The 12,189-nt window shown below is 40.9% G+C and overlaps 1 protein-coding gene across 4 annotated transcripts in view; it reads left to right on the top strand.

Moving 5' to 3' along the window:
* PRKCD (protein kinase C delta) overlaps window positions 1-11,587 on the top strand; it is a 185,230-nt gene extending 173,643 nt beyond the window's left edge. For all 4 annotated transcript variants that reach the window (XM_033926562.1, XM_033926560.1, XM_033926559.1 and 1 more), the window contains 5 exons: window positions 1,620-1,682; window positions 3,599-3,737; window positions 4,950-5,138; window positions 6,547-6,675; window positions 10,954-11,587. In XM_033926562.1, the coding sequence (XP_033782453.1) occupies window positions 1,620-1,682; window positions 3,599-3,737; window positions 4,950-5,138; window positions 6,547-6,675; window positions 10,954-11,112 (679 nt within the window). In that variant the 3' untranslated portion in view covers window positions 11,113-11,587. The remainder of the gene's footprint in view (window positions 1-1,619; window positions 1,683-3,598; window positions 3,738-4,949; window positions 5,139-6,546; window positions 6,676-10,953) is intronic.
* Window positions 11,588-12,189: the final 602 nt, after the last annotated feature.

The following is a 12,189-nucleotide window of genomic DNA, read 5'->3' on the forward strand; positions in this document are numbered from 1 at the left end:
ACCTCATTGGCGGTGGAAACTGTACTGGACTATTTGCTCTCTCTGTCCGATGCTGGCCTCAAGTCTACCTCAATCAGAGTCCACCTCAGTGCCATCACTGCGTTTCATGAGCCTATCCTCGGAAAACCTCTCATGGCTCATCCTCTGGTTTCCCGGTTCATGAGAGGCCTCTTCAATGTCAAACCACCTCTGAAGCCTCCTCCTGTCGTCTGGGACCTGAATGTGGTTTTATCAGCCCTCATGAAACCTCCTTTTGAGCCTCTTGCCACAACTTCGCTCAAACTTCTAACATTGTAGGTGCTTTTCCTCATTGCCATCACCTCTGCCAGGAGGGTTAGTGAGCTGCATGCACTGGTCGCCGATCCACCGTTCACTGTTTTTCACCATGACAAGGTGGTTCTGCGTACCCATCCTAAATTCCTTCCCAAGGTGGTCTCGGCTTTTCACCTCAACCAGTCCATTGTGTTGCCTGTCTTTTTCCCTAAACCCCATTCTCATCCTGGGGAACAGGCGTTGCACACGCTGGATTGTAAGCGTGCCCTTGCATATTACCTTGACCGTACCAGGGCTCACCGCTCGTCTCCTCAGCTCTTTCTGGCCTTCGATCCTAACCGTCTAGGTCGTCCTGTCTCTAAACGGACGCTTTCCAACTGGCTTGCTGCCTGTATTGCGTTCTGTTATGCGCGGGCCGGTCTCTCACTGGAAGGTGCTGTCACGGCCCACAGGGTCAGAGCTATGGCTGCTTCTGTGGCTTTCCTCCGTTCCACGCCCATCGAGGATATCTGCAAGGCTGCCACTTGGTCCTCAGTTCACATGTTCACTACTCACTACTGTCTGGATGCCTTCTCCAGACGGGATGGACACTTCGGCCAATCTGTATTACAAAATTTATTTTCCTAATGGCCAACCATCCCTCCTCCCTCTCTGTTAGCTTGGAGGTCACCCATGCGTTAAGAATATGCTGCCTGCTTGTCCTGGGATAAAGCACAGTTACTTACCGTAACAGGTGTTATCCAGGGACAGCAGGCAGATATTCTTACGTCCCACCCTCCTCCCCAGGTTGGCTTCTTAGCTGGCTTATCTTAACTGGGGACCACGCACTCCTCCGTCGGGCGGGAAGGCACTCGCGCATGCGCGGTGCGGCCAACTAGAACTTTCTGGTTAAAAAGGTCCGTACCGGGGCTCCGTCGGTGACGTCACCCATGCGTTAAGAATATCTGCCTGCTGTCCCTGGATAACACCTGTTACGGTAAGTAACTGTGCTTTATCACCTTCAATCTAGGCGCTATTTCTGACGGATTTGTAAAGGTACAGAAAATATTCCATAATCTTTGAATAAAATCAAATCCCTTCCTTTCAAAAAGTTTATTAGTTACAAATTTATTGTCCAAAGCCTCAATTAATTAGTTGGTAAGGTTCGTGTTGAGGTTATATTGCCCAGTATATCAAAAGCATATAAAATATATTCAAATGAATTCATTAGGACATAACTGGGAATGATTATTCTCTAGATACTTGAGCCCAAGGAAGACATAACCTGTTCTATCATTGCAAATCGTGGTCTCTTTTCAGATTATTGTGTTCTTCTGTTAATGAATTATTCCTTTGTCTTTCTTTAGGTTTTATGGAGCTGAAATAATATGTGGTTTACAATTTCTACACTCCAAGGGCATTATTTACAGGTAACTATCATTTCTGATTGTAAGGATTCCAGTGTTCATCCCTCAACTAGATTGCATCGTCAACAGCAAATCACCACAGTATAGCCATACTTACCATGGGTTTATAAGTTAAAAGGAAAGTGTTGGTTTTATGCTAGCTGCCGTTTATGAATATATGCTATTTTTGTTGTTACGATTTGTTTTTGTTCAGGATTTTAATAATGTTTTCTGTCTTATGTGCATTGTTTTATGAATGAACTGGTTTTTCTTTGGTATGTGTGCCTTATGACTGGATTTCCTTTTTTTCACCGGATTATTTGGGTTTTGTTGTTCCAATAACACACCTTGGGCAGTTGACTAAATCTATTAAATCAACAAATCAAGTACATTATGCCATAACAATTGAAGAAGATCCATGAGGCAAACTGAGATTTTGATTATGCATCATATAGCTTGAGCTCCTTCTGCGTGCAGTTTGGAACACAGCAAAGTGCTGGTATGCTGTGCAACCAAGCTTCAGTACTTCTATATTTCATTCTGTGTGTAGGGTAAAATTCTGACAGCCGTATAGGTCCTGCAGACAACTGTACTCTGCTTTCTTCCTGAAGCACCACAAGAATTTTCCAATGTGGTGGTCGTCATGATACAATTAAATAGAACCAAAACTGACCTTTTAAGGACCAAAACAAGCTTTATAGCTTTTTATCCTAACCTGTTGTTTTTCCCCTTTTTTTGTGCTCTTTTCCTCAAAGATTGTAGTTCTTGCCCTTCTTCTCCAACTGTGTGAAGTTAGTCCATATGTTTTGTTATGTTTTTTATTAACTTATCCTGGTTTTGTCTAGTACTTCTAATTTTAATTTGTTTTTATGTACTTTTTAACATTGTACACCACCTAGAAATTTGATTAAGAGGTATAAAAACTTTTTAATAAACTTGAAACTCATTCCATTAGCACAAGGGCAAAAAACAGCAGTGCACCATAAAGCAGTTCTACAAGAAAAATCCTCAGATTGTTGGAGAGGTGTACCCACACTCTACCACCCTTGCATCACGGGCAAAAAAACCCCCACAACCTTTCGCTAGTGTAAATACAGTGAGGTGAAAATAGCCAATCAAAAAGATAAACAAGTGACTCTCTTTATAGATGGTTACCGTGAACAATTTCACAAGTTGAAAAGAATAGACCGACGATCGTTTTGTGGTTACAATGCCACTGCCTCAGGGCCTCAATGAAAAACAGCCTATCTGTTCGGTGGTGTCTTCCTCTGCGTGTAAACAATTGTGAAATTGTTCACAGTGGCTATCTATATAAAGAGTCACTCATTTCTTTTTGATTGGCTATTTTCACGAAAGTTTTCACCTAGCTGTTTACACTAGCGAAAGTTTGTTTTTTGTTGGGGTGTTTTTTTTGCCCGTGATGTAAGGGTACACCTCTCCAACAATCTGAGGCTTTTTCTTTCACTTGTAAAACTGCTTTGGTGCACAGCTGTTTGTTTTTTGCCGTTGTGTTAATAGAGTGAGTTTTGGTTCTATTTAATTGCATTTTCCCTCCATTCCCCTAATTTTTTGTGGTATTCATGATACCACACTGATCCTTTCTTCATACTGAATCATGACTCCTGTGGCCCCTTCATAATTCTTCCCTGCCCTTGCATAATCTGAGGAAATGGAATTCAGATGGAGTTTGTGTCTGGTATGAGCTGGTGACTTGCTGAACTCACCTGATGACAATAGCGCTACTTTTGAACTCATAAGGCGATATCCAGCAACAGAGGTGCTTTCTTCAACCTCCTCCTTCCTTATTTCATTTCTTGCACCATTTTTCACTCCTCCAGAAATAGGGAGGGACTGCCATCAGCTGAAGAGACTGTACTTCATTTTATGCTGACGGCCGAGGGCTCTAGTTAAAATTTCCCCCCCTCCTCTGTGTTTTACAGAGACCTCAAGCTAGATAATGTGATGCTGGACAAAGAAGGTCACATAAAGATAGCAGACTTTGGCATGTGTAAAGAGAATGTATTTGGGGACAACAAGGCCAGCACATTCTGTGGTACTCCAGACTACATTGCACCCGAGGTAAGTGTAATCCGTGCACCCATGGTAGAGCAAACTCCCCCTTCAGCACTTGTGGTATTCAGTGCTTGGTGTTTCTTAAAGAGACAGTACTCTCCAAATCACTCCAAATCCTCACATTATTAGTATGATAAAGCTACCGATATGTTATAGAAGTGTCTACAATAAACTGTATCAGTTGCATGTCAGAGTTGTATTCTTGGGTTAGTTCATGTTATTGGTGTTGTAAATTTGAGGTTTACCCTTGTCAGTTCAATGCTCAAATGACAAATCAAGAGCCGCTTACAATAAATAAAAGAAACTTTGGAACGTATATTTGATCAAACTGTTGGTACAATTTAATTTTGAACCCGGATGTCAGTGGGGCTGAGAGCGATACCCTTTCAATAAGTGCTGAGGGAGGGAGGATTGGCTGTTTTTTTGGTAGGGGTGGCAAAGACGATTGGCGGTCCATACTTGTTAGGGGGGGAGGATAAGGGAAGTGGGGTGATAAGTTACCTAATGCTGGAGTCCAGAGGGGGAGGGTCTATTGATGCTTTTAAGAGAGTTTAGGAAGTGATGGGGGGATGGGAATGCCAGGTGCTGTAGGTTGAGGGGCCCTATGTTGGACAGCAGCAACATAGTGGAGCCGCACACTGCGTGGGAGAAGGCAATGGCAAACCACTCCAGTACTCTGCCGTGAAAGTTTCAAGTTTATTAGGTTTTTATATACTTCCTATCAAGATTAAGCGGTTTGACAATCAGGTACTCGAGCGTTTTCCCTATCTGTCTCGGTGGGCTCACAATCCATCTAACATCACGGGGTGGATTCGTCACTGTGCGTGCTGCCATGAGTCAGTGGCTGACTTGGTGGTATAATCCTTATATCTATATCTATGTATACAGTATATACTGCAAATATGCCATTGCTGTTATGGGGTTTAAGTTGTGATCAAGTTTCAAGTTTAATAGTTTTTTTGATTAATCGCTTAATCATACTTCTAAGCGATGAACAGTTTAAAAATTACATTTGATGGGTAACAATACAATAAAAGACAAAATTTAAAAAACAACATGGGATTGAAGGGATTGGGGGTGGTTTGCCACCAATTTTGTTTTGTTAACGGCATAAGAAATAAAACCAAAAATTTTAGTCTGCACACTTCTACAGCACAGGTCTAACTTGCGCATTCAGTGGCATTTGAAAGCTTAAGAAGTCATCCCTCTCCTCTCTAGATTCTGCAGGGCCAGAAATACACTTTTTCAGTGGACTGGTGGTCCTTTGGTGTCTTATTGTATGAGATGCTCATTGGACAGTCTCCCTTCCATGGTGATGACGAGGATGAACTGTTTGAATCCATCCGGGTTGATACACCTCACTTCCCACGCTGGATCACCAAAGAATCAAAGGACATATTGGAGAAGGTAAAGGTTACACTGAGTGCAACTTCTGTTCTTGTACCAGATTCTGGAACAATCTCTTGGTGTCCATTAGCAGACTGTTAGCCATATAAATAGTAGCAATGCCTTACCCCCAACCTCCCCAGATAAACTATAAGGGATTGTTAACCAGGGGTTGGCAACGAGGGCTGCAATCCAGTCAGGTTTTCAGGATTTTCACAAGAAATATGCATGAGATCTGGATTGTGCCCCCCCCCCCCCCCTCCTTGGTTTAGACTTTGTCTGGGCAATTTTTAGCCAGCACCAGGCAGTGTACTGTCTTCCCAACACAGACACTCAACCTGCATATTCAGTGCCGTTTCCAGCATCCGGCATTGAACGACCAGGGTTCTTTTAACCGGCTAAGCAAATATTCAGCATTGGTCAGTTAAAGTTAATAGCAGACAAAGATAGAACTGTTTTTATGGGGGTCTGATTTGCTTGCTAAACCCAGTTGGCAGGTGCTGAATATTCAAAACATAGTCGGCTAAATGCTATTTAACTGGCTAGGAGCTATTCCTAGCTACTTAAAAAGGGCTGAATATCAGGGGGAGAGGGTGGCCTTGCATTTGGGCAAAGATTCTGACACTTCCAGGGAATAAAGCCAGGCTCTGCGGTTGCACAAATAGTTACACTGACTTCATTATGTGCAATGTTTTCTTAGCATTGGTAATGTACTCAAACTGCATTACTAGGGTCTTTGGAGCTTTAAAGTATATTTTGCACTCTTCTCCACAAAATCTTCTTTACGTAGATTACAAACATTACAAAATACAGTTATTCAAATAGAATTTCACCATATCTACTTAATTGGCTACCAGTAGAAGCAAGGATATGGTTTAAATTTGTCTGCTTGTTTAAAATCCAGTATGGAGAAGCGCCGAGTTATTTGACTTTTTCATCAAGTTTTTCAGTGACTGGATTGCATTTACTTGAGAGTAAAATCTCCATTTAAGTTTCCAGAAGTGAAGGGTATGAAATGTGTCAGATTATTCAGAGCTACTTTTGCCTATCGGGCTGCTAAGTCTTGGAGAAATTTGCCAATTCGAGTAGCTTCTGAATCTAATTTTAAAAGGGCTTTAAAGACAGATCCTTGTAGTGAATATGTGTTTAAAAAAAAGGAACTAATTAGATTTTGTATTTCTAACAATTTTTTATTATGTAATTCTGGATTAGGTTTCCATTCTTGTTATTTTGTAAACCACTATGAACTTGTATAGGTACTTGCAGTATACAAATAATAAATTGTATTGTATTAATCCATGGTAATTCAGTTCTTTACTTTGCTCCTTGGATTTCATTGAGATGTGTTTAAACGCTGCTTAGTTGTGAACATATCATCTCTTCCTTAGCTTCCGGTATTTCTTTTAACGGCTTTTGGCTTCTTTCCCAGCTCTTTGAGAGAGAGCCAACCAAGAGGCTCGGAATTACTGGAAACATTAGATTACATCCATTCTTCAAAACTATGAACTGGACTGCACTTGAGAAGAAGGAGGTGGATCCGCCTTTCAAGCCAAAAGTGGTATGTATCCCTCTCAGAGTAAGGTGGATCTATCCAGTCTGCTCTGCTTTGCAAATATTTCCATTGTTTAATAGGTAAATTTGCTCTCCTACATGTAGTACTTAACTTGTTTATTTTCACCGAGTCAAATTTGAGTATTTCCCATTCAAGTGATGTCATTCAATTTAAAGCAAATCTGATAAGGGTCAAGAATGTCTGATAGGTACAACCACCTTTGGAGAGTCTTAGCATCTACTAAAAAATGCACTTAATGAGGCTGATTGTTGAAGTTTTGAGTGGCGTAAATTATGACAAAGCAGCTGTGATAGGATGAAGTTCCTGTCCCAGGCCAACAGAGGGAGTCTGAGCAGTTGATAGAAAGAACTAACCTGCATACCATCCTGCAAGGGCTGCGGGGAGCTGTCCGCTCACCCTGAGGGAACAGTGGTGCTGAAAAGGACAGGTCTCTTGCAGAGAGCAGAGAAAATCAAGAGCTCCTTCGAGAGCCAGGTGACCCTCGGGAAGAAGATTGCTTTTGGCAGCTTTCTAAGGGCCTGAAGAAAATGGGAGCTTTTAAAGTGTCTAACTTTTATTAACTAACAGTTGTCAGCAACTCGAGTATATCAAGTTTCAAGTTTCTTTAAAAATTTGATTTGATCGCAATATCATAATCTAATGCGATTTACAAATAGTGATAAAATCAGGGTAAGAAAAAAAAACACAACAAAAACCAAAAATCACACATATGTTAAAAATTAAGACATTACAGGACACAAGAGGAGGGTAGGTTTAAATACAATTCAAAACCAAAAATGAACAAGGGGTTAAAACTATAGGTTGGGAAAGAGTTACCCACTTAATTTTCCTTTAAAGGAGTTTTAGTCCACTATAGGATGTTTCAGTTATAAAGAATTCGAGTAGCTCACTAAAAAGCATCCTTAAAAAGCCAGCTTTTCAGGAGATCTTTTTTTAAAAAAAAAATTTTATTCAGTTTTAACTCTTGCAACAAGTGTACAAAATTCAATCAGATAATTCGTACAAATCACTTGACATTCTAACAATTATTGTCAAATGCATATATAAAAGACCCCTCCCCCACCCATCCAATTCATCAGGAATAAACCCATTAAATCACATAACATACCTCCCCATCCCCACATTAAATAATAAAAAGGTGTCCAAGGTGTCTAATCATTAGAATATGCAATCAATAGCCCCCCAAATCTTTTTGAAACTATTATCTTTTATTATCTATTATTAAGATCTTTAAATGTACTGAGTGATTTTTCTTCCCTTATATAAATTGGAACCGAGTTCCAAGTTTGAAGTGCCGTAACAGAGAAGATCGTGTCTCTCTTCGAGTAAATGAATCTTAACGAGGGGACTGAGAGGAGAGATTTCTCCTCAGATCTTAAAGATCTTGTTGGAGCATAAGGGATTAGGAGTCTTTCTAAAAATGCAGGGGCTTTATTCATTAATGTTTTATGTGTAAATAAAGCTATTTTGTATGTAATTCTATAATTTATCGTTACAATGCATATGTTCATCCAATCAAAACTACCATAAACTCCACGAGAGACCACTGCAGTACTCTGAACTGAAGATTATACAGTCTAGGATCAAAGCAATCTGGACAGAATCTAATTCAATTAAATGCGAAAAATAACAATGTGATGTATATGGTGTGTTGTATATACTTCATAGTCAAAGAAGGGAGACAGGTTGGTGTCTGTGTGTTTCATTTGAATCAATATAGTGGCAGAGAGCCAGTGGGACTGGGAGCTGCAGAGACGCTGGAAAAGTTTTAAATAGAGAATGACACGGTGGCCACGGGTAACCCGCCAAAACGGTGGGGGGGGGAAGTGCTCACTGTGGGCATGGGGACAAGGCCATCCACCGCCCCATGGAGTGATGAATGGCCTTGTCCCCTCAGTTAAGGGAGGGAAGGCGCGCAGTCACCTCCCTCCCTCCGACAAATCTATCTCCCTCCCCCTTATCTTCGCGGTGCTTTAATAAAGAAACTTACTGAAGCCGGCAAAACCTGCCTGCCTTCAGTTGTGTGTGTGTGTGGGTGGAAGCTTCTCTTCTGATGCATCTTCCGTTTGTGTCAGAGGAGAAGCTTCCGCCCACACACAGGCAACTGCAGGCAGAGGTAGGCAGTCTCCGCTGGCTTCAATAAGTTTCTTTACTAACGCGCCGCGAAGGTAAGGGGGAGGATGGGAGGTTCTCGGACCGCTGAAGGGTGGTGAGGTGGCGAGAGGGAAGGGTGGATGCTGCGGGGACAGGGACAGGGTGATGAAGGGGACGGTGGGGATGGGGCGGTGAAGGGGACGGTGATCCGGTGACGAGGCAGTGACGGGGACAGATTTTTTTGCCCCCATGTCATTCTCTAGTTTTAAACACTTGACTCTTTGGACCAGTGTCTCTCAAACTGTGTGCCAAGGCCACGGTGGTAGGCCATGGTGGTGTGCCACGAGATTCCAGAATTTTACTTTAATTTAAAAAATTCCCTTCATAAGCATACACTAGAATAGTTGATATGTATATCGCATACGCCAGAGTCTGTCAATGTTATGAGCATATGTGTGCGTAAGGATACAACTGTCCAGACAAGCATCATTCTTTGACATGATTGGCCTCGAAAACTAGCAGCAAGTCATTTTAGTTTTATTTTTTATGCAGTAGTTATCCTAACTTGAGCAACAAAGCAATTAAGCCGTTGTTATTGTGTGGATCTTCTTATTGTTGCGAACCTGAGAATGACTGCTTATGGTGGATAATGAAATGTGTGTATGCTTATCGACTATCGAGCTGCATGTTGAGTTACTTTGCACTCAAAAACAAGCACATCCATCGCATTGATAGCAATTCTATTTGATCTATTTTAGTTTCACTGCTGTTCTTACAATTACCCATACAAAGCTTAAAGAACATTAAATAAATAACTCTCAAATTTAATTTTTTGTTGGGTTTTGCTATTTTTATAATTTCAATTATACTGTGCCATGAAAAACATTTGCTTTATTTTAGTGTGCCGTGAGAATCATTTGCTCCGTTTAGTGTGCCAGAGCTAAAAACAATGTTTGAGAGACACTGCTTTAGAAGAATGCTTTTGCATGCTTTTTTTTTTTTTTCCAACTGGAGTATTGCTTCTTAACAAGCTATAGCTAGCTGTAACATGCACACCTTTACGTTACCAATACATTTTGATATAGTTTGCAGATCAGGAAAATAGATTGTCACTAGTTCTGTTGCCTTGCATCTTGGTTAATTTTCCCACCTGTTAATGCTACAACGTGGCAGCAGATGAAGATCATTATCTCTGTCTGCCCATCCATATCAATGACCAAGCTCTGTAATATTACATCTCCCCATAAGATCCTCTGGGCTTGTCCCATGTCTTCTTGAATTCATATACTGTTTGTTTCTGATCTCATTTCCAGACACTGAGGGTTAGGTAATCGCAGTCCCATATGATTTCATGGCAAAATAGGCCAGAGGTTTGCCATTGCTTCCTTCAATCCAAGGGATATGGACTTCCCGTTTAGTCCTCCATATGGGCACTAGTCAGGCCTAACCCTGCTTGACTGCCTTTATCTACTGCTATTTATCATTTCTATAGCACTGAAAGGCATAGGCAGTGCTGTACATTTAACATAGAATAGACAGTCCCTGCTCAGAAGAGTTAACAATCTAATTAGACAGGACATCTCAGGGTTGGGGAGATAATGGCAGAGGAAATGATACAGTGGGTATAACTATCGGGCAGCAGAGAGAAAGTCAGAGTTGAAAGCAGTTTCAAAAGAAGTGGTCTTTTAGCTTGGATTGGAATATTGCTAGGGATGGAGCATGACGTACTGATTCCGGCAGCCTCTTCCAGGCAAGCGGTGCGGCAAGAAAAAAGGGACGAAGTCTGGAGTTGGCAGTGGAAGAGAGAGGTACAGATACCTAACCATTGGGGGCTCACCCAGGCCAGTTTGCAGAGGCTAGAACAGGCCAGTCTCATCACATCAGAGTGCAAGGAAACTATAGGAGCTCACAGTCTCTAGTAACCCTGCCTGCTGCGTCACCGGTACCCAGGGTTACCAGACGTCTGGATTTACCCAGACATGTTCTTTTTTTAATCTAACGCTAAGGCCAAAGTAAACATATTGTACTTGAACTAATCCTGGACCTAGAAAAGTTGAATCGCAGTTCTACAAATCCAACTAGTTGTGTTGTGCTGTTCTGGGGATATAAGCCACCCCCCCTATAAGAGCAAGCAAAAATGTAATGTTCCTATTCTGTATTTTAATGCAGAAATCTGTCGGTGACTACAGCAATTTTGACCGGGAGTTTTTAAGCGAGAAGCCCCGCCTATCGTACAGTGATAAAAACTTGATCGACTCTATGGATCAGTCTGCCTTCCGTGGATTTTCCTTCATGAACCCCAAGATGGAGCGGTTGCTGGAGAAGTGAGCCTGGTAACACTTTCCCCAAGTGGAACTTTTGCTGTGGGTTACAGTGTAGTCCAGCACCCCTTGGAGGAAAGTACGTCAGTTCAGCGCACGGTGTTAACTCCTCTTCTCTACCTTTCTTTCACTCCTTTTAACCTTCCAAACAATCCACAATGTCTGTGATTGTAACTTTCTCTTCCTGCCCATTGCCAGGATACAGGCACTAAGCACTCTGGATGAATTTTTTTCTGGCATGGTAGGTATTACAGGAATCTTTTGTGAATTGGATCTGTGCGCATTATTCTTTCCTTTTTAGGAAAAAAAAATTGTAAATGTTTGGTACTTGAAAGTTGTTCTCTTTTGAAACTATATATAGGCTGTATATATTTTTTGCTTCATAGGGTGAGAAAGCGTGTTTTAATCTAGGATATATGTTGGGATATTTTTATTACTGTATTTGTGACTGCAATAAAATATTGTTTTAGGGATCCAACGTGTTTCAGTATTGTTTGGCTACTTTTTATTAAAAGAATGATTATGTAGACTTGTAGAATCAAATGCCTGTGTGAGACATCCAGTGAGGTGAAGTTGAGACAGTCATTTAACAAACTTTCTTAATTCTTGTATCTTCTAAATAGCCTGCGTCATATGGGGAACAAGCAAAGGAACATCAGAAATCATATGTGATAAATATATAAAAACCTATGAACATAAAAAGGCAAAGCATAAAATAATAATTAAATAAAAACTTGCAGTTGTAAATATAAAATCAACTATTTTTCTTTCGAGTCATGCTATTTATGATTTTCCAACATTGGTTACTTTTAAGGAAGTTTTGATTTCATTTGTAAAAAACACTTAAAACGTTATCTGCCATCATGTTTTTATGTTTCTATTAGGAGCATATTTGGATACCTCTCTGAAGATGAAAGAGTATGTCTCCTTATATTGTTAAAAAAATCTTTTTTAAGCTGAGGCTTTTGTGCCCTTTGAAGTCAGTTTTAACCAGTTCTAATTTTCATTTGGTTTTTCAACGTCTGATTTTCCACATTTTGACTATTGTAATTCCTGAAATATTTGAGATCTTTACAGGATGCTC

Source organism: Geotrypetes seraphini, chromosome 17 (genome assembly GCF_902459505.1).
Source record: "Geotrypetes seraphini chromosome 17, aGeoSer1.1, whole genome shotgun sequence".
In the NCBI taxonomy this organism is placed as follows: Eukaryota; Metazoa; Chordata; class Amphibia; order Gymnophiona; family Dermophiidae; genus Geotrypetes; species Geotrypetes seraphini.